At 62.5% G+C, this 19,497-nt stretch overlaps 4 protein-coding genes across 5 annotated transcripts; 2 read left to right on the forward strand and 2 right to left on the reverse strand.

The window, feature by feature from the left end:
* Positions 1–4: 4 nt before the first annotated feature.
* Positions 5–4,019, forward strand: SPAG7 (sperm associated antigen 7). Its single transcript, XM_086685715.1, has 7 exons — positions 5–161; positions 2,450–2,517; positions 2,746–2,834; positions 2,967–3,051; positions 3,171–3,260; positions 3,348–3,504; positions 3,611–4,019. Exons 1-7 carry the CDS (start codon positions 77–79, stop codon positions 3,718–3,720), a joined length of 684 nt encoding a protein of 227 aa, XP_086541841.1. The 5' UTR covers positions 5–76; the 3' UTR covers positions 3,721–4,019.
* Positions 4,020–4,472: 453 nt separating this feature from the next.
* On the reverse strand, positions 4,473–9,833 carry ENO3 (enolase 3). The gene is made up of 12 exons (XM_086685717.1): positions 9,803–9,833; positions 8,460–8,546; positions 8,131–8,226; positions 7,905–7,963; positions 7,654–7,723; positions 7,157–7,290; positions 6,044–6,266; positions 5,742–5,939; positions 5,421–5,622; positions 4,943–5,051; positions 4,728–4,786; positions 4,473–4,634 (listed from the first exon to the last, which is right to left on the reverse strand). Exons 1-12 carry the CDS (start codon positions 9,816–9,818, stop codon positions 4,565–4,567), a joined length of 1,323 nt encoding a protein of 440 aa, XP_086541843.1. The 5' UTR covers positions 9,819–9,833; the 3' UTR covers positions 4,473–4,564.
* Positions 9,834–11,510: 1,677 nt separating this feature from the next.
* PFN1 (profilin 1) lies at positions 11,511–14,413 on the forward strand. The gene is made up of 3 exons (XM_086685716.1): positions 11,511–11,805; positions 13,264–13,456; positions 14,064–14,413. The coding sequence occupies exons 1-3, from the start codon at positions 11,674–11,676 to the stop codon at positions 14,159–14,161; spliced, it is 423 nt and encodes a 140-aa protein (XP_086541842.1). The 5' UTR covers positions 11,511–11,673; the 3' UTR covers positions 14,162–14,413.
* Positions 14,414–14,923: 510 nt separating this feature from the next.
* On the reverse strand, positions 14,924–19,444 carry RNF167 (ring finger protein 167). 2 transcript variants are annotated; one of them, XM_086685711.1, is made up of 10 exons: positions 19,205–19,444; positions 18,573–19,072; positions 18,410–18,490; positions 17,053–17,178; positions 16,848–16,935; positions 16,579–16,669; positions 16,300–16,405; positions 16,064–16,157; positions 15,469–15,549; positions 14,924–15,370 (listed from the first exon to the last, which is right to left on the reverse strand). In XM_086685711.1, the coding sequence occupies exons 2-10, from the start codon at positions 18,654–18,656 to the stop codon at positions 15,069–15,071; spliced, it is 1,053 nt and encodes a 350-aa protein (XP_086541837.1). In that variant the 5' UTR covers positions 18,657–19,072; positions 19,205–19,444; the 3' UTR covers positions 14,924–15,068. The 2 variants fall into 2 exon arrangements, with proteins under 2 accessions (XP_086541837.1, XP_086541838.1); XM_086685712.1 differs by lacking the exon at positions 19,205–19,444 and having other exon boundaries at positions 17,105–17,178; positions 18,573–18,781.
* Between the last annotated feature and the right edge of the window lie 53 nt (positions 19,445–19,497).

The following is a 19,497-nucleotide window of genomic DNA, read 5'->3' on the forward strand; positions in this document are numbered from 1 at the left end:
TCCGACGTGTTTCCGGCCTTAAAGGCATTTCGCCCTTGCCTTTAAGACGCACCGCCCCTTCTCAGTCACTCCCAAGATGGCGGACCTACTGGGCTCCATCCTGAGCTCCATGGAGAAGCCACCCAGCCTCGGGGACCAGGAGTCTCGGCGCAAGGCCCGAGGTGAGGACCCCAAATCCGCAACCGCCTTTCTTCGCCCGGTTTTCAGGACCACACTCTCCCCCCTTCGGACGCTGCCGCCGCCTCAACCTTGAAAGACCCCCTCACAGGCCCCTACGGAGACCCCCAGAGTCCCTAAAAGGGCTGCCGGCCCGCCCGCTCTTGTTAGCGGGCGGTGATTGGCTACCTCAAGCCCAGCGCCGCCTCCCGCCTCTTCCCTACTGGCCTTCCGCAGTCCTTGTTTCCAATTCGCCGGCGAGCCCGCCCGTCCGCCGCTGTCGTGCTCTGATTGGCTGGCTGCCTCCAGCCCCTGGGCGTTCCTCGCCCGCCCGCGGTTCGGGGGTGGGGTGGGGGGCGTGCCCGGCCCGCGAGTCCTGGCAACCCCCAGCCGTATTCCGATTGGGTCCAGGGCACGCCCGTCCGCCCTCCCTTCGCCTCTATTGGCCAGCTCCACTTAGAGCTCTGCCCACGAAGTCTTGTCCCACCTTCCTCGGGCCCACCCCGCCCCCAGCGCCTCCTATTGGCGGCCGGGTCCTTCGGGTGCCCTGCGCCCCCTCCCCGAGCACCTGCCCTGCAGCGTCCCCGCCGCCCCTCCCTCGAGGTCAGCCTCCCAGCCCCCGGCTGCCGGCCGATCGCGCTACTGACTGGAGGGACAGGGACGCTCCTGCCCCCGAGCGGCTCCCTGCGGGCGGGCTCCTCCTCGCGGGGGCCGGGATCCTGGGGTACCGTCGCGGATCCCGCAGCCCCGAGCGCGCAGGAAATGATCACCCCGCAGTTTGGTAGCCACCTTGCAAAATAATTGTCACGAGGGCAATGACCCAGGGGCCCTGACCCGGTGAGCGGACAGAGCTCGGAGGAGATCGGGGACGTGTGCGAACTGGACACTGGAATTCGTGCTCTCCCTGACTGCCTAGGCGGGGCTCACCAGCGGCAGTTGGTGGACCAGGAAGCTGAAGTGCATAGTGTTAGGTACTCGCTTGAGGTCACAGGGTTACTAAGTGGTAGGGCTTTAAACCTGGCTTTAAACTGGAGTTAAGCCTACTCGATTTTTTTTTTTGCCAACATTTTTTTGTTTTTTAACGTTTATTTTTGAGAGAGAGAGCATGAGCGGCAGAGGGGCAGAGAGAGAGGGAGACAGAATCTGAAGTAGGCTCCAGGCTCTGAGCTGTCAGCACAGAACCCAACTCAAGGCTCGAACCCACGAACCTTGAGATCATGACCTGAGCTGAAGTCGGGCACCTAACCGACTGACCCCTCAGGCACCCCTTGGCCAACATTCTTAGCCTTAATCTTACGCCACTTCCTCGGATGCAGAGGGACCCGTTAGAGAGCTGTCAGTGGTCAAGATAAGATGCACTGATGGCAAAGCCCCTGGGATGAGAGAAAGAACGCCTAGCCTGAGCTATCAGGCCCTGGGGCCACAGAGACTAACGGGATGGGAGGTGAGCAGGGCGCCTGCCCCCCAGCAGCCCAGAGTCTGGCCCGAGAGACAAATACAAAGTTACATTATGTGGGTTCTCAGCACCTGTTCTAGTGGCTGTCTGAACCAAATGTGCTCTGGGCCCAGAGGAAGCGGCAACTGTGACTCATGGTGGGTCTCGGTGTGCAAGAGGAGGAGAAGCACTCGAAGCAGAAGGAGCCACAGGTGCAAAGGCCTGGGGTGGCCAGGCAAGTGGGAGGCGGCTCGGGACAGCTGCCGGGATTCGGTCCAAGGAAGTGGAATCAAGGGTGTGAGGGATTTGAGGTGGCCAGAAAGGGGCGGGGGCGCTGAGACCTGAGCTGGGGGAGCTCCTTCGCAGCTCACCTTGGACTTGGATGCCTGCGCTCCCAGAGGAGGAGGGGGCCTGTCCCTCCAGCGTCATCCTGTCCGTAGAAATGAGAAGTGGGGGTGTCACAAAATATAGGAAGTTAAATAATTTCCCCTTTCTTGCGTAGACGCTGTGACAGGAAGCCCTTGAAGGCCAGGCCCGAATCCGCTCTCCTGACCTCCCCAGCTGTCTCCCGGTTCCTCACGTGTCGTGGGCATGAAATAAATGTTAACCGGATTCCCCAGCGGGGTTGGGAAACGGGACCTTGCTGTTCCCGCTGCACGGCGGGCTCTTGCAGGGCAAAGCTCGGTCCGTGTCTGTGCCACGGGACCTAGCACAGCGCCACGTACGGAGAACGTACGAACCGACGCTTGGCAGCAGTCCTCCCGCTCTCCCAGCGGGCCCGGGTCCCCTTGGCAGCCTGACGGACTCTCCCCGCCCGTGCCTCCGCCCCTGGCCTCACACTGCCCTTTCTGCCCCCAGAGCAGGCTGCCCGCCTGAAGAAGCTACAGGAACAAGAAAAACAACAGAAGGTGGAGTTTCGTAAAAGGGTGAGGACAGTTGGAGGTGTCACAGGCAGCTTCAGGGAGGACCTCGGATAAGTTAGACTCGGAAGGTGGAGGACTCAGGTTTCCCCAGATGTCTCTGGGGAGGAGCCTGGAAGCCAGCGGCGTGGAAGCTGGGAAAGGAGTGGGGAGGCGATGGCCCGATGGCCCGGCTAGGGTGAGGGATGCTGGGGCGGAGCGGCCCTCCCATGCCGTCCTTCTCCTTCTCCCAAGATGGAGAAAGAGGTGTCCGATTTCATCCAAGACAGCCGGCAGATCAAGAAAAAGTTTCAGCCGATGAACAAGATCGAAAGGAGCATCCTGTGAGTGTCCCCGGCCTGGGCGGCTGGGCGGGGAAGGGCCAGCGGGGACCCGTGAGAAGGGGGTGCCGCCCCTCCCCCCCCCCCCCCCCCACCACGGTGCCGCACACTCTCCCCTCCGCCCTCCCTTCCCAGACACGATGTGGTGGAGGTGGCTGGCCTGACGTCCTTCTCCTTCGGGGAAGATGATGAGTGTCGCTACGTCATGATCTTCAAGAAGGTGAAAGGCCCGAGCTCCGCGCTCCCCTGTCTCGTCTTCGGCCTGTGTCCGCCCCCCCCTCCGGGGGAGAGGCCTGGGGTGCCTGTGGACCCTTGACCCCGGCATTCCCCTGTCCCCAGGAGTTCGCGCCCTCAGATGAAGAGCTGGAGTCCTACCGTCGCGGCGAGGAGTGGGACCCCCAGAAAGCTGAGGAGAAGCGCAAGCTGAAGGTGAGCCGCGAGGGGCAGGCCCTGGAGCCTGCGGCCCAGCACCCCGAGTCAGGGCCCCTGAGCGCGGGCCTCCGTCTGCACCCCCAGGAGCTGGCCCAGCGGCAGGAGGAGGAGGCAGCCCAGCAGGGCCCCGTGGTGGTGAGCCCCGCCAGCGACTACAAAGACAAGTACAGCCACCTCATCGGCAAGGGGGCGGCCAAGGACGCGGCCCACATGCTACAGGCCAACAAGACCTATGGCTGTGGTGAGGCCCGGCGGGGCTGGGGAGGGCAGAAGGGAGGGGGGGAGCGCCGGACAGCAGGCAGGGGAGAGGCTGTGATAACGGGGCTCCCACCCTCCTCGCCCCCCAGTGCCCGTGGCCAACAAGAGGGACACGCGCTCCATCGAAGAGGCCATGAACGAGATCCGGGCCAAGAAGCGGCTGCGGCAGAGCGGGGAAGAGCTGCCACCGACGTCCTAGGCGCCCCAGCAACCGGGGCGGGCCGGGGACAGGGGGACAGGCTGCTGCTATTAGGACCCATCCTGGAGCCCCACCTCCGCACCGCCTCCCGTCCGCGGGCACCGGGCCGGGGAGGCGGGTATGTGACTTGTCACTGTCCGAGCTCGGACCCTCGAGTGGTGTGTGTGCGCTTGCGCGTGAGTGTGCGCGTGTGAATGCACAGGTGGGTATTTAACGTGTATTATTCTCCTTTCTCCTCGGAATTTTCTTCCCCACGGGGCTGGGATTACTTTACACTCAGTAAACACTGTTTGACCCAATGTCTTGGTTTGTCTGAACAGGGAAAGGGGGGTCCTGGGGAGGAAGGGAATTTTAGGTTAAGTGGGACTGGTGTTTGTGTAGACCAAGGATGGCCAGATACTGGTGCTCTCAGGGCAGGGGGGGATGGGGGAGGGGGTCCCGAAGAGGTACGATCTGTGGGGCACGCTCCCTGGAGAGTTTTTACTCTCTCACTCCCACGCAGCTGCCCCTCGGGTGGGTCACACCCTTGGCCCCACCCCCCCCTCCCGTCCCTGAGCTGGTTCCACGTGCCTTCAGTGCCCCTCTGGCTGCGTACAGGGCGCCCCATCCCCCAGCCTCCTTCCAAAGTGTGACCCCACCCCCCTCTCCTGCCCTCTGGTCCCTGCCGGTGATGCGTCTTTCCTTCCCTTCCGCCCCGCCTGTCCGCTCAGAGACCCGCACCTGCTCCCTCGCCACAAGGACCACACCGTGTCTATGTTGGCACCAGCGTTTATTTCCCAGGGAGGGGCTTGCGGGCCTAGGTCTGTCCCATGGTGTCTTGTGGGGTCTCAGAGCCTCCAGCTTCTCACTTGGCCTTCGGGTTACGGAACTTGCGTCCGGCAAAGACGGCCTTGTTCCCAAGGGCCTCCTCGATCCTAGAAAGCAGGTGAAGTCAGGGCTGTGCCTTCCTACCCAACGGCCCTCGGCTCCCCTCGTCCAGTCCCCCTGCGCCCACTGCTCCCCCATACCTCATGAGCTGGTTGTACTTGGCCAGGCGCTCTGAGCGGCAGGGGGCACCGGTCTTGATCTGAGGAAGAAAAGGGAATTTGGAGGACTGTGTGAGGCTAGAGAAGCCAGATCCGGCCTGGCCCGGAGGGAGCTTCCCATGGTGGCGGTCCAACCCAGGGATGGGAACCCAGGGCCCCCAGGAAACTTGGGTCAGACGTTTGGGAGTCGTGAGTACCTGTCCCGTGCAGAGCCCCACCACGAGGTCAGCGATGAACGTGTCCTCGGTCTCCCCGGAGCGGTGGCTCACCATCACCCCCCAGCCGTTGGACTGGGCCAGTTTGCAGCTGGGCAGAGAGCATGCTCGATAAGGCCAACTGACCGGGGCCCCAGAGGGAAAACCAAGGGCCGGTGGGGCTTCTCCCTTCCATTTGGGGGAGGAGGCCCTTCGCAGGGAGGGGAATGACTAAGTTCTTGGGGAAGGAGCAGAGAAGGGGCGACTCTAGACTCTGAGTCTGGGCCCTGGACGTGCTGGTGGGAAGGAAGGCAGGATCTAGGAGGGAGCAGTGGGGGCAGGACACGGCGGGGTCACCTGGGCAACGCTCTGGGGTCAGGAGGGTGGGGACGGGGCGGGAACCAGGGAAGGCGGACGTGGCTGGCCAAGCAGAGCTGGGGCGGAGGGAGGCCGCGGCCCCCCGGGGCCGGGAGGCACTCACGCCTGGATGGACTCGGTCACGGAGCCAATCTGGTTGACCTTCAGCAGCAGGCAGTTGCAGGCCTTCTTCTCAACAGCCTGGGCGATCCTCTTGGGGTTGGTGACCGTGAGGTCATCCCCCACGATCTGGATGTTAACCCCCGAGAGGAATGAGGTCCAGGTGGCCCAGTCATCCTGGTCAAAGGGGTCCTCAATGGAGACCACTGGAAGGGGATGGGAGAAGAACCGGGGTGAAGGTCAGAAGAGTTGGGATGGGGATTTCGACACGGCTCAGGACAGCCAGGGGCTTGGGCAGGAGCCACAGGACGCGTGGGGGTCTCACCAGGGTAGTTCTTGATGAAATTCTTGTACAGCTCCCCCAGCTTCTCCCCCGTGATGTGCCGCGCGGGGTCATCGGGAGACTTGAAGTCGAGATCGTACTTCCCGTTGCGGTAGAACTCCGACGCCGCCACGTCCATGCCTATCACCACCTTGTCTGGGTAGCCAGCTGCCTGGATGGCCGTCTTCAGCAGCTCCAGGGCTGGGGGAGGGGCAAGAGGGCGCCTGAGGCTCCAGGGCGCCCCGTCTCTGCGGCCCCCTCCACTGTGGGGACGCAGGGTCCTGCCCCTCAGAGCTCACACTGACCTTCGTTATTCTCCAGGATGTTGGGTGCGAAGCCGCCCTCGTCGCCCACGTTGGTGGCATCCTTCCCGTACTTGGCCTTGATGACCCCCTTGAGGTGGTGGTAGACCTCGGCGCCAATGCGCATGGCCTCCTTGAAGGAGCTGGCTCCCACGGGCAGGATCATGAACTCCTGCATGGCCAGCTTGTTCCCGGCGTGGGAGCCCCCGTTGATCACATTGAAGGCCTGTAAGGGGGAGGGGGAGCTCAGCCCCGGGCCAGGGGCTGGGAGGGATCTAGAAGGAATGGGGAGGGTCCAGGTGGAATCCTGGCTCTCCTGATCACCCGCTGAGTGCTCTAGGGGGGAGTACTTTCGCTCCTCAAGGTCTCTTTCCTTGTTGTGGTAAGACAGGGATAACACCTGCTTACCTGCGGGACCTCGCACTGAAAATTACAGAAGCGGAACGCAGCGTTCTCAGCCTGCGGCCGCTTCGGGCCAGGTAGTGACGCTGACGTGGTGGTTACCACAGCCGGTGCTCCCCGTGTTCTGTGAGCTCAGTTCATGCTCACAGCAGCCCTATCAACTAGGCACTGTGATCATCCCCATTTCACAGATGGGGAGACCGAGGCAGAGAGCGGTGACACACTCTTGCCTGAGACCACACAGCTGGTGAACAGGCAGGAACCTAGCAGCTCGTCTCCAGAGCTGCCCCGTTAATTAACGATAAGTGGCAACGTTATTAGCGAGATAAAATTCAAAGGGTTTCCAGCAACAGGAAATTGGGTTTAATAAGGATCAGGGGAGACAGAAAGAAATGCCGAGATCCTCGCCACGAAGAAGCACTTGATCTGCTCCGGGGGCCCGGGCTGGGACTAGACGCTGGAGCTCTCACTGAGTCTGGCACTGGAATGCGAAGGCACAGGGTTGTGCCAAGGGAAGGCAGCAGAGGCTTAAGGGGAGGCTTGGATTGTGGGAAAGTGGGAGGGGCTGGGCCGCGGCTGGAGTCGTTCCACCGCAGGAAACCGTTTCTTTGGCGCTGGGTCTGGAAGGTAGCCTTTCCAGGGGCAGCTGGTGCCCCCCTCCCTGGGCGGGGCGGCTCGGCCACTGTAGCATCCGGCGAGGGCAGCTGCACTCACAGGAACGGGGAGGACCAAGTCCGGGTTCCCGGCGAGGTCTGCGATGTGCCGGTAGAGCGGGACCCCCTTCTCGGCCGCGCCGGCCTTGCACACAGCCAGCGATATGCCCAGGATGGCATTGGCCCCAAACTTGGCTAGAAGAGGCACGCACGAAGAGACAGTGAGAGCTTCTCCCCCAGCGTCTGGCGTCACCCCAGGAAGAATCTGGAACCCCACACCACTGGGCATCAAGAGCTCGTTAACAGATCTCTCCCCAGCCGCCCAAGGTGCTCTGGGAGCCCCCACCCCAGGGCAATGTGTCAGCCTCACAGCCGTGTCCACGGCCCGCCAGGCCCGGCAGAGGGCAGGCGTCAGGAAATGCCTGTGCGGTGAATAAAGATCCATCCAGCCACGATGTGCCCCGAAATGTGGGACACAGAGATCACCTAACCGAACCTCAGTTCTGGGGTCTCTCCCATCCCCCCACATCCCTTCCCTCCCCCTGGAGCTTGACTCACACTTATTTTCAGTCCCATCCAGCTCGATCATAAATTTGTCAACTTTTTCTTGATCCACAACACTTAGTTTCTGGAAGGAGAGGTCAGAGAGGGGAGAACACAGGTCACATGCGGGAGGCAGTGCGGGCATTTAGGGTGGACAGGACAGGACGGCTGGCCAAGCAGGGCCCCTCACACCTCCCAAGCAGGGGTGGCTTAGGGAGAGGCAGCTGGGGGGGGGGGGCTGCGGTGGGAAGCAGGCGCCCTCTTGCCTTTTCCAGCAGAGCGGGGCCTAGGGTCTTGTTGATGTGTTCCACGGCCTTCAGGACCCCTAGACAGGCCGGAGGAGGGGGTTCAGATCTCCGATGTCAGCAGGCCTCTTCCTGAGGGTTCCAGTGCCCTAGCCCCCTCACCCCCACCCCCACCCCAAGGGCTTTGCGCGCCCAGTCCTGAAACCACCGCCCACAACAGGCAGCTCCAGCGATGGGCCGCCCTCACCTTTCCCCAGGTAGCGGGATTTGTCTCCGTCTCTCAGTTCCAGGGCTTCATAGATGCCCGTAGAAGCTCCGCTGGGCACAGCTGCTCGGAATCGACCTGGGCGGGTTGAGTGGGAAGGTCACGTGGGGTCCCAGCCGCACCCAAGGGGCCGAGGCGTCCTCTCTGAGCCCAGGGGCAGGGGGCAGTGCAGGGGGAGGTTCCCGCTTCTCTGGGAGACAAGGCCTGGGAAGAAGTCCTGGGGGAGGGGATCCCACAGAAAGGAGAGGATGTGGAGCCGGACGGGGGAAGGGTAGGGTGGGGTGGGCAGAGCCCTTTGGGGCCTGTGTTACCCTTGGCTGTGTGCAGGTCCACCTCTACGGTGGGGTTGCCCCTGGAGTCCAGGATTTCCCGGGCAAAGATTTTCTGCATGGCCATGGCTGCAGGACAGGAGGTGTAACTTAGTGTGGACAGTTGATCTCCCTTAAGGAGCCCGAAATCCCTTGCCCTTTAAGAGTCTTCCCCACCCCAAGAAGGCAGGTGCTGGAGCTAAAAATACCCCACAAAAAGGTCACAGAGGAAGAGGCTGGCGCAGCCCCCTCCCCCACTCAGGGCAGCTCCTATTCCACCCCCAACCTGGGAATCCAGGGGCCCCTCCTAGAACTGCTTGGATTGTGGGCAGCCTAGACCCCCGTCCCCGCAAAGCTGCACTGAGGCCTGTTCCCTCAGCCTTCCCCTCGAGCACTGCGCTCTCCCTGGCCCCGCTGGCCCTCAGACCCTCTTCTGCTGTTCTGGTTCGCATCTTCCCGCACCTCCAAAATCCGCGGGGACCCCAAATTCCCCACCTGGCCCCAACTCCCCCTCCCCTTTGCAATCCACCTCCACCTGCCTCTCTTCACAGCCTTCAGGGTGTCGTCAGTCCCTGGTCCTGGGCACCCCCAACCTGCGTGCTCCAACCCTTCCAATCAAAGCTTTCTCCAGCGGGGGAGGGGGGTCCCAGGAGGAAGACACGCCTGACACAGCCCCCCCTTTCTCAAACCAGCACCCCCCTCCCCCTTCACTACCCCCCATCGTCTGGGACTGCAAGATTCGCCAGACCTGAGATGTCTCCGCTGGGGGTCTGGGGTGAGCTCCGAGTCTGGATGGCAGCTGGGACAGTGTCAGCTCACCCCCTCTCAGGCCGGGCATTTATCCCCGAGCCACCCTGTGCCCCGGCCAGCCCCGCCCCTCTTTCCCTCTTCGTCCTCCCCCCTCCGCACTGGGCTGCCAGCCAAGTGCCCACTACAGCCTAAATCAGAAGCCTTTGGCCCTGGGCACCTGCCCCCTCCCCAAAGGTCAATGACGACCCCTCCTTCCTCTGTATCCCTCAACACAAACCCCTACTTTTAATTCCAGCCCCAGGGAGGGGCTTGGGAGGGCCTTCAGATCGGGGGTCTCCCCCTCCCCGGGATTACCGTACCATTTTGCAAAGGTTAAAGAGGAACCAGTGCCCTTTAGCAAAGGCCAAGGGTAACCTGAGCCCTGCAGGGCTGGGGAGGGGGCCTGGAAGAGGGGCTGCAGGATTGACATCCACACATGCTCAGCTCACTTGGCAGGCGCCTGGTCGCCTCTGCCGTCGGTCGGTCGGAGAAGGGGCCGGGGGCGTGGGCAAGCTTTGAGGTGTAAACCCCCCACTCGGAAGGCGAGAGAGTCTCACCTCTCAGGGTCCTCATTGCGGCCTCTCTCGGCCGCACCCCACCCTCCCCGCTCCGAGCGGGCGAGGGGGGTGGGGGAGGGGGCGGGGAGACGAATTTAGACGGGCCCCCAAGAGTTGGCGCGGCTCCCTACTGATAGCGCTGGGACAGCACTTGTCGCCCAGCGTGGCGACTGGCAGACGGGGAGCCTCTCTCCCGGCCGACCTCGGGCGCTTCGGGGCGCGGCCCCCGCCCGCCAGTGAATGATGTTAACCGGGAGTGCACAAAATGAATGGCGGGAGGACGGGTGGCCCCTGCGGGGAGGTGGGTGTCTGCCGGGGCGCGCACCCGCCCCTCCCCCCACCCCCGGCCGCGCCCTCCCGGGATTTTTCCGGCCCGGGGTCGGGGGTGCGGCGGGGCAGAGGTCGGGAGCCAGCGGGCGGGGAGCGCCGCCACGTGCCCGAGCGCCGGCCCCGCCCGAGCTCCCGGTGACTCAGCCGCGCGGCTGTCGAGGAACGGGCTCGGGGGGCGTCGGTGCCGGGAGCTCGGGGCGGCCGCGCGGGGTCGCGCGCCCCAGGCCTGGGAGGACAGGCGGGACGCCCCTCCCCCAGCACCGGAAGCGGCCCAGCCCCTCGGCGCCCGGCGCGCGCGGGGCCCTGCCCACCGCTCCGCGCCGGGTGCGCTCGCCGCGCTCAAGTTCTCAGCCGAAGTTTTACCGAAAAGAAGGAAAAAACCCAAGGGGCCCAAACGGGAAGGGACTTTCCCCTGACTGAAAAAGTTGCAAAGCGTGAGGCCTCTTGGTATTCTTCCGCTCTGAAAAGTAGTCCCGCCCCTCCGTCCCGCGCGCGATGACCTCGGCGGCGCCGGGTCGAGGGGCGCGGCCGGGGGCGCGAAGTGCTCGGCCGGGGGGGGGGGGGCGGGGAGCCCGGGGAGTGCGGGTGAGGCCTGGGACCGGAGCCTACCCTGCGGAGGGTCATCCCCGGGAGCTCGGCTTGTGCCACTCGGGCTGATGCTAGAGACACTCCCCGCGGGGATGCCTTGAGCTCCGAAGACGGCCTGGGTATTTGTCACATCCCTCTTGGCTCCCGCGCGCCTTAGCTGCCTATAGCCGAGCGGAGCAGCGGCGCCGCCGCCCCCTCCGGTTGGCGGGAGACACGTCCCCGGCCCGCCCGCCTCCGCGGGGGGTCCCGCCGCCCGCTTCCCCGCGCGCCCGCTTCCCCGCGCGCCCGCGCAGCCGGCCGCTGGCTCCAACCGCCCCGCGCCCTCCCGCCCGGCCCGGCCCGGCCCGCGCAGGCGCGGGCGCACGCGCCGCCGCCGCCGCTCCTGCCCTCCGGCGGAGGTGGGGGAAGGGGGAGCCGTTCCGTTTAACCCTGAGCACCCCGCACCCTCTTCGTTGCGCCCAATTCGCAGCTCGCCAATTCCTCCTTTCACTTTCCTTCCTCCCTCGGGCTCACTCCCTTCCCCGACACCAAAGTCCGATTTATATTCCAGGCGAAGTGGAGCGAGCCCGGACCCTAACCTTCCCCTGCCACCGCCCACCCCCCCCCCCCCCCCATTCTTTTACATAGCTTTCCACCCAACTCTGCAAATTTTGCAATAGGGGGAGGGATTTTTAAAATTGCATTTGCAAAGTTCGGTCTCTGGGCAGGCGAGGGGGGGAGGGAGGGAACGGGGAGCAGGCCCCGCCCCTGCCGCCCTTTGCAAATAAAAATCTGGGGGGGGGGGAGGAGCAGGAAGTGGCGGTGCGAGGGCTGCTGCACAGCTAGCAGAGCCGCGGTCCGGACGGCAGCGCGTGCCCCGAGCTCTCCACCTCCCCCCGCCCGCCAGCCCGAGGCCCCCGAGCCCAGCCCGCGGCCCCAGCAGCAGCGCCCAGAGCAGCCCCAGCAGCAGCGCCATGGCCGGGTGGAACGCCTACATCGACAACCTCATGGCGGACGGGACCTGTCAGGACGCGGCCATCGTGGGCTACAAGGACTCGCCCTCCGTCTGGGCCGCCGTCCCCGGGAAAACCTTCGTCAACATCACGGTAGTGCGACGCCCGCGCGCCCCGGGGCACCGGCCGGCCCGGACCCGGAGGGAGGGACTGGGGTGGGGGCGGGCGCGGTCCGGGGAGGACGGCGCAGGGCCGCCACCGGGTCCTGGCCCCGGACACGGCGCGGATGGCGGTTGCACGTGAGCCGGCCCTCCGCTGCCCCCCGAGCCCTACGCCCCGGGGCGGCGGCGCCCGTGCCTCCCGCCGCCCCGCTCCCCGCGACGGGGCGTTACATCCGGGGCACAGGGCGGGGAGGGGCGCGCCGCCCGGTGCCGAGGCCCACTTCCGCCTCGTCTAGGGCGGGGCGGGCTCCGCCGGGGCCGGAGACCGGCCAGGCGCCTGGGGACCCCCGGCCCCGCTTCCGGCGGCCGGCTCTCGCCCCGCCACCTTTGTTCCTCCCGCCGCGGGAGGGAGCCCCGGGCGCGTGGCCTGGGTCGCACGCCGGTTCCCGGGGCTCCCCGCCCTCCCGGCTCCGTTAGAGAGGGCGAGGCCGCCACACGCCCCCCCCCCCCCCCACGGGTCGGCACGCAGTGCCCCGCATTCCTCGGAGGCCCGTCCCGGAAGTCCCCTCGCCCTCCCTTCCCGCCATCCGGCGGGGCCCGGAGCGGGGGAACTTTGTGGGAAGTTGTAGGGCAGCGTGAGCTGAGGAATGAGGGATGACTCCTGCTGTCCCCATCACCACCTCCCCTGTCCACACTGCCCGGAAGTGGGGAGGGGGAGCGGAAGTTCGGGAGGGGGGGAAGGGGATTTCCGGGCGGGAGGGGACCGGATGTGGGGGTTTGGGGGGTTAGGGGGAGGGGGGAGAAAGGTTCCCTGGGGTAGTGGACCCGAGGGCTGGGTTTGCGGGTGTAGCCCTGGGCCCCCTTCAGAAGTTTTCCAACTTTCCCGGAAGGCCCCCAGGGCTCTGCTTCCTCATCTTGGGGCACAGATACCTGGACCTACCCTAAGTCACTTGGAGACCCAGGCGTCCGGGCCCCTAACAACTCCTGCAGAACCTTTGACCAAATAAGGGCAAAGTTGCTTCTCCTGCTTCGCCCGCCCCCTCCCTTCCCCTCTGAGCTTCTGCTTTTCCTGAAGGAGAGTTCTGTGCATCCAAAGGCTCCCCATTCCATTCCACTCCACTCCTTTCCCTGGATTTTGGCCCCCTTTATTTCCTGGATTTGCTTTCCCTATTAAATGAGATCGAAATTTCCAGAGGAATATGTAGTCCCTTCCTAGGACCATTTTCTGGGTTTGAGGACCATGATCTTTTTGTGCACGAACTTTCAACAGCCCTTTTAAGGGTTTTTCAAATTTCTTAGATGTGCACAAAGCAGGTAACCTGTCCTCCTCGCTCGGGGGTGGGGGAGGGGTTCTAGCTTCCCCCTAGAAGTCGGGGGCAGGTGGGTCCTTGGAGAAGAGGGTGGGAACCTCCGTGTACTAACTTTGATGGGCGCTTCGTTCCCCTTCCAGCCAGCTGAGGTTGGTGTCCTGGTTGGCAAAGACCGGTCAAGTTTTTTCGTGAACGGGCTGACACTTGGGGGCCAGAAATGCTCTGTTATCCGGGACTCACTGCTGCAGGACGGGGAATTTACCATGGATCTCCGTACCAAGAGCACCGGCGGAGCTCCCACCTTCAACATCACTGTCACCATGACTGCCAAGAGTGAGTTTCTCTTAATCTCTCCTGCTCCAAGATCCCCAGTGTACCTCCTGGTAGTCTTTTGGGTTCTTTTTCTGTGTGGTTCCCCCCAGTACAAAGGGATCCTAACAGCCTGCTGGATGCTGGGACGCCGGATAGTTCCTCCGGTTGTGTCTCAGTTCCTCATCTTGTAATATAAAGAGTTGAACTGTGTTACCTCTTCAGTTCCTTCCTGCCCTGAGACTTTCAGAGGAAAAACTCCGTTTTCTTGGAAGAGGTAGACTGGTGGTCAGAAGTTGGCACTTAAACTGGGTCTTTTGAATTCTTTTGTTAAAACCTGGAGGTGGCAGGCCCAACCCTGGTTATTTGTAGCCTGAACCAGAGTCCGCGGTATGCAGGCTTTTGGCCCCTAAATTTTAGCTTGTTCCTCTCCAGCTTTAAGCTTGATTTCCCCCTCCTGAAAAGCCCTATTGTTTCAGGGTGACTGACAGCCTGCCTGTGTGTGTGTGGGGGGGGGGTGGGTGGGAAAGAGGAGGTTGGGTTACAGCCCCCAGGGCTGGACAGCTGCTGAACAGCTGGCCGGGGTGGAATCGGGACACCTGGGTCCTAGCCTCCTTTCTCTTTCCTCCAGCGCTAGTCCTGCTGATGGGCAAAGAAGGTGTCCACGGCGGGATGATCAACAAGAAATGTTATGAAATGGCCTCCCACCTGCGGCGTTCCCAGTACTGACCTCGTCCACCCCTCCCCCCCACCACCCCCACTGCTTTTGCACCCCTCTCCTTCCCATACACATACACCATTTTTATTTTTTGGGCCATTACCCCACACCCCTTGTTGCTGCCAAAACCACACGGGCTGGGGGCTGGGGCTGGATGGACAGACACCTCCCCCTCCCTGTACCCCTCCTGTGTGTGGTTGGAAAACTTTTTTGTTTTTTGGGTTTTTTTTTTTTTTTCTGAATAAAAAAGATTCTACTAACAAGGTGCTGTGTGGTTTGGCCTGGGTGTCAGGATGGACTGTCCCCATGACCTGCCTCCTTTATTTTGGCTTTGGGTTAGAAGGGGGTTGAGGGCATTACAACCCCCTTTATCTTGGCTTTGGGTTAGAAGGGGGTTGAGTCTAGAAATTTGAGCTTCCTTGCGCCTGGGCCGGGCCAGGCCTAAGCACCTGCCTCTAGCCTACCTGGTCAGGTGGCCCAGCCCTTCCACAGTGGCACTTCCTAGCTGAATTGGGAGATAATGGAAAAGAGCCAGTCTGTCCCAGAGAATGGGTCCAGGCCTGCGGGCAAGGCAGGGCCAGTTGAGTCATCCTAGTGTGGGTGGGGCTCCCCCTCTCTGAGTCACAGTAAATGCCTGCTGGGGCTGTCCCCATGGCTACAGGTTATTCTCCAGGCACTCCCCTGCCCCTTTATGGCAAAAAAAAGGAGGGGGGCAATTCCCCCCAAGGATAAGGAGTTCACCTATGTGAGAATGAGCTCACTCTTCCTCGGTTCACAAAAACTTTTATTAACCCCAAAAATGAAGACCCAGTCCCTCTACACCCTCAACCCCTTCAAAAGGATGGGGTTGGGCGAGGGAGAAACCTGGGGCTGTGCAAATAGGTCTGTGGGGGGGGGTGGGCGTGGGCAAGGGGATGGTTAGACCAGCACGGCAGCTGAAGAGGAGGGAGCGGGCGGGGGGTCTGCTGGAGATCCAGGGAAGGCCAGAGGGGTTGGAGCCAGGGAGCCGAAGGAGGTGGGAGGTGTGGGGCTGGAGCCCAGAAGCGGGGTCCGTTCTGAGACAGGTTGGTCCCCTGGCTCCCCTTCTTCATCACCCTCTGGCCCCTGAGTTTCGTCCTCCTGTTCCTCGTCCCCAGGACCCCGATGGACAGGCTGCTTGCAGATGGGGCAGGTCTTCCGGGTCTGGGTGAGCCAGGGGTCCACGCAGCGGCTGTGGTAGGCTGCAAGAGGCACGGGGTGAGGTGGTGGGGGGAAGGGGTGAGGCACTGGCGCCTGTGGGGAGGCCTGGGGGCCCGGGCACAGGGAGTGGAGGCCTCACCATGAGCACAGGGGAGCACCCTCAGCCTGTCCCCGTCCTCATACTCGTCCAGGCAGATGGCACAGACGTCATACTGGTCTCCTGCGGGGAGGAAGGGAGTCCTCCCGCTGAGCCACCCTGAGCCAGAAGAAGAGCTGAGAAAGGGCAGGGTGAGGCCACAGGAGGGCACGAGGAATCAGGGGTTCGAAGGGAGGAGCAAAGAGAAGCAGAGGTAAGAAGGGAAGTGGGTTTCTTAGGGGGAGGAGCGGAGGGGGGGGCAGGGCTCTGACTACAACCTTATATGGGCACTGGCGGCTCCAGGACCCAGAGACCCAGCCCCCCTCACCTGTGTCTTCCTCGGCCCAGTTCCTCCCCACTCCTGCCACGTCTCTGCTCTCTCCACCTCCCCTTCAGGCAAGGTCAGTCCTCCATTCGTCCCCCAACTCTTCCATTTCATCACCCGTGCTTTCCACCGCCTGCCCTATTCCCGTCCTGTCCTCACCGGCCGTGTGGATAGAGCGAAGGAAGGATGGCATCTCTGCCCCTGGTCTCCTGAGCTCAAACTCCTTTGGAACCATCTGGGAGAAAGGCCCCGTCTCCCCCTTGTGCCCCTCACCCTTCTGATAGTCATGCGTGGGAATCTGTTTCAGCTGCTCTTTGGTCAGTCGATTCCGCTGGAGCCGTTTCCGGTGCTGGACACAACGGACTATCTGGGGAGGGGGGGAGCGGACGGATCCACTTTAGGGAGCAAGACTGGGCCAACCCAGCACAAACCACCGCCACCTCCCGACCTAGATCCCGTCTGGCTTTAGAGGCCTCCAGCCCTCCCACCGCACTCCCCAGGCTACTCACCATCACTGCTCCCATGGCCAAAACCAGCAGCCCCACGATCCCTGTAAAAGGGATGAGGTAGTAGCCCAAAGGGAAGCTGTTGTCTGGGACCAGCAGCACCCGAGCCCTGAGAAAGGAAGACCGGTATCAGAGGAGCGGGAAAGACAAGGAAGAGGCACAGGGTGGTGCTGGGTGAGGCCCGCAGACGGGGAAGGCGTGAGAAGAAAGTCCAGAGGCAGCGAATGAAGGGCCCCGGGGCCTGGCCTCCAGGGGGGCGGCGGGAAGGAGGGCACATCCTACCCCTTCTCGTAGACGAAGAGGGTGCGCAGGTACTCGGAGCTCGTCTCCCCGATAAACACAGACGGGATCCAGATCTGCTGCTGGATTTCCTCTGCAGGGATCAGTGCGTCACCCCGGGGACCCGGTCCTCCCCTCGCATCCCCTGCTAACACTGCTAACGCGGTGGCTCTTTCGCTCCATCCCGCCCAAAGGACTGACTCGTTTTCTCCAAGCTCTCAGCGCCCCCACCATCTCAGCCTCAGCCCGGCCGTCCACACCCCCGACCTCACCGCTGTTCCACACCATGTTCAGAAGCTCGTTGGAGTTCACGTTGTGCACCACAGCTGCACCGTACCCCGCCTTCTGAGCATTGAGGACCTAGGGAGACAAGGCACGGGATGGGGTGTAAGGGACCGTCGCGGCCCTCGCCTCCCTCCACTCCCGGCGCCTTTTGTCACCCTCCGCTTCCCAGCCCCCCACTCCACATTCAGCAACCTTGAGGTCAAAGTTGCAGTCGAATCTTCGTAGCAGTGCAATAAAGACTGACCCGTTGACCGGGGCTGGGGGCGGTGGGGCAATGGGGCTGCAGGCATTGGCTGGGTGAGCCTCCACAAGGAAGCCCTGGGGAAGGGAAGCAAACAGCAGTTGGATTTCACCTGCTTGGGGTCCGCTCCCCACAAGGGCCCACCAAGCACACTGGCTCCCCCGTGCTGCACATACTCTGCCCCTCACTTTTCGTTTGTGGGGTGGGGGCGCCCCCCCGGAGTCAGGTACATCAAACAGCATCTCTTGACCAGACCTCCCACCACCTCTCTCCCTGCACCGGATGGGCTTACGCCCCACACTCTGCGCTGATTCAAACCCTGCCACCTTCCAGGCTCCCACATTATAAACCAATTCTCTGCTCATCCACGTCCCTTTCTCTCAAGCTCCACTTCACATCTCCTTCTGCAGCACAAACTCCTACAGAACATACTCCCCTCTGTTAAAAAAAAAAAAAAATCCCCAAATCGAATCACTTGTGCTAGGCCCCACATCGCCAAACTTGACACCTGACTGAATTACAATTTCAAGCCTCCCCACGAGAATGGAATCTTAACGGAATGGAATCTTAACCGGTCGATCTGGAATCACTTGGTCAGAACGACTGAGGTCCTCTGTGGGATGGACCCCTCCCCTCCCTTTAAGAAAAGTATCCTCCCACAATCACCTTTACTGCTAGCCTAACTTACTTGTTCTGCCTCTTCTTGCCTATAAAAAAGCCTTTTTGTTTTTGTACACCTCTTCTAAGTCCCGTCTGCTAGGTAGGATGCCGTCCAATTTAGCCAAACTGTTATCTAAAGCAGTCAGACCCTTTAAAAGTCCCACACTTAGACTTTGTTTTTCTGCCTTCAATTATTCAACTACCCATCTTACAAACGACTGGCCCAAAGAAATTCTTGCCAAACGGCAGCCTTCGTGAAATACCCCAAAACTCCTTATCTAACTTCATTCTCACAATAACCCTGGGAAAACATCTCTTACCCCATTTTACGGCGAAACAAACCAAAGGTGCAGAGACATACAACGACTTTGCCCAACCTCGTAAAACCTACGAGTGGCTCCTAAGACGCTACTGATAAGCACCACTTCGCCCCGCCTCTTATCTATCTCCGTGTCCATCACAGGGCTGAGTTCCAAGAGCCGACTTGGTCTTCTCCCTCCAGATTCTGAATTCCACGCTAGATGTGCTCCTGCACTGAGCTCCTAACCTGCCTCCTCTCCCACCTCCAGCTTCACGCAAGGGCAAGGCTCCTCCACCCCCACCCAGAAGAGAGGATGCAGGGAAACAGACAAAAGGGAAGGAAGTCACCTGAAGTCCCTCTTGGCTCAGGGCAGCCCCAAAGAGCGCTGGCAGGTCTGCAAAGTCCATGCTGGCATTGTGGTCCGAGGTCTGCGCACGAAAGAGTCCATGTTGCCCCTGAGCCTGCAGCCCCGCCCCTCCGTACCCTTCCCCCGCCAGCCCCCGGACTCACCGCTCGAATGAGCCCGCGGGTGGGGGTCGCTCCCCAGAGCACGGCAGCCACAACCACAGGAAGCGGGAAGGCCGCGGGGTGCATGGCAGCGGGAGGGGAGCGGCAGGAGAGGCCGCGTCCCGGTAGCAGGAGCAGCAGCGGAGGTGCGCGCCCTCTCCGCCTCTCCTTCAGGATCCCAGGGGTCCAACCGCCCCCAGGCCCCGCTTCCCAGCTACATGGGGGCGCGGGGAAGGAACCCCGGGTCCGGGAGTGGGGCAGCCAACCCGTTCGGTGAGGGCGGGGAAGGAGGCACTAAACGTATCCTACTCGGGTACAGGGACAAGCTCGGGAAGGGAGACCAAGGCAAACATAGGTGACAGAAAAACTTCTGGGTGGGGGCGCTCGAGGAGGCGGGACTTCCGGACAGGTGGGCTGTCTTCCCAGCTGCTGGAGCAGGGCTTCCGGGAAAGAAAGTCAGGCCGCCTCCAGCACTGGGTGCTCGGGAGGAAGGACTTCCGGTCCTAAAAGGCCGTCGAAAGAAAGGTTAGAGGTAGAGGGAGTGCCTCTGCAGATGCAGGGAGCGTCGAAACCCCAGAAAACCTAATCGCTTCCCCTTCAATGCCCGGGATTTTGGAGCTGCCCGCTTTACAAACCTCTCCACTCCGGCCGCCGCGGCGGCTGCGGTGCGTTCAGGTCTCGCGAGACTCCTCACCACACCTTCCCTTCCACGAGCTGTGTGCTTGCCGTGTCTATCGCGAGAGACACTTCCTCCCTCCCCTCCTCCCCCAAATCTGGCTTCCCGAGGTCACTTTGTCTCGCGAGATCTCCTGACTATTTTCCCGCGAGTCCAATTCGGTGAAAACTGCGTCTAAGAGATGGCTTCCTAAACCAGCCACACCCCTTCCCGCACCCAGCCTCGAAGCCCCGCCTTCGGCCCCGCCCTCCT

Source organism: Puma concolor, chromosome E1 (assembly GCF_028749965.1).
Source record: "Puma concolor isolate L17-30 chromosome E1, mPumCon1.1.hap2, whole genome shotgun sequence".
NCBI lineage: Eukaryota > Metazoa > Chordata > Mammalia > Carnivora > Felidae > Puma > Puma concolor.

Bases quoted from the DNA above. Each gene is read 5' to 3' on its own strand.
- PFN1 (XM_086685716.1), top strand. From the start codon at position 11,674: ATGGCCGGGTGGAACGCCTACATCGACAACCTCATGGCGGACGGGACC. The intron at 11,806-13,263 runs GTAGTGCGACGC...TTCCCCTTCCAG, and splicing joins AAACCTTCGTCAACATCACG to CCAGCTGAGGTTGGTGTCCT. The intron at 13,457-14,063 runs GTGAGTTTCTCT...TCTTTCCTCCAG, and splicing joins TGTCACCATGACTGCCAAGA to CGCTAGTCCTGCTGATGGGC.
- RNF167 (XM_086685711.1), bottom strand. From the start codon at position 18,656: ATGCACCCCGCGGCCTTCCCGCTTCCTGTGGTTGTGGCTGCCGTGCTC. The intron at 17,179-18,409 runs GTGACTTCCTTC...TCCCTTCCCCAG, and splicing joins TGAGCCAAGAGGGACTTCAG to GGCTTCCTTGTGGAGGCTCA. The intron at 16,936-17,052 runs GTTGCTGAATGT...TTGTCTCCCTAG, and splicing joins ACTGCAACTTTGACCTCAAG to GTCCTCAATGCTCAGAAGGC.
- ENO3 (XM_086685717.1), bottom strand. The intron at 7,291-7,653 runs GTGAGTCAAGCT...TGCCTCTTCTAG, and splicing joins GGATGGGACTGAAAATAAGT to CCAAGTTTGGGGCCAATGCC. The intron at 4,787-4,942 runs GTACTCACGACT...TTTCTTCCTCAG, and splicing joins TGGGGCTCTGCACGGGACAG to ATCAAGACCGGTGCCCCCTG.
- SPAG7 (XM_086685715.1), top strand. From the start codon at position 77: ATGGCGGACCTACTGGGCTCCATCCTGAGCTCCATGGAGAAGCCACCC. The intron at 162-2,449 runs GTGAGGACCCCA...TTCTGCCCCCAG, and splicing joins GTCTCGGCGCAAGGCCCGAG to AGCAGGCTGCCCGCCTGAAG. The intron at 2,835-2,966 runs GTGAGTGTCCCC...CTCCCTTCCCAG, and splicing joins AAGATCGAAAGGAGCATCCT to ACACGATGTGGTGGAGGTGG.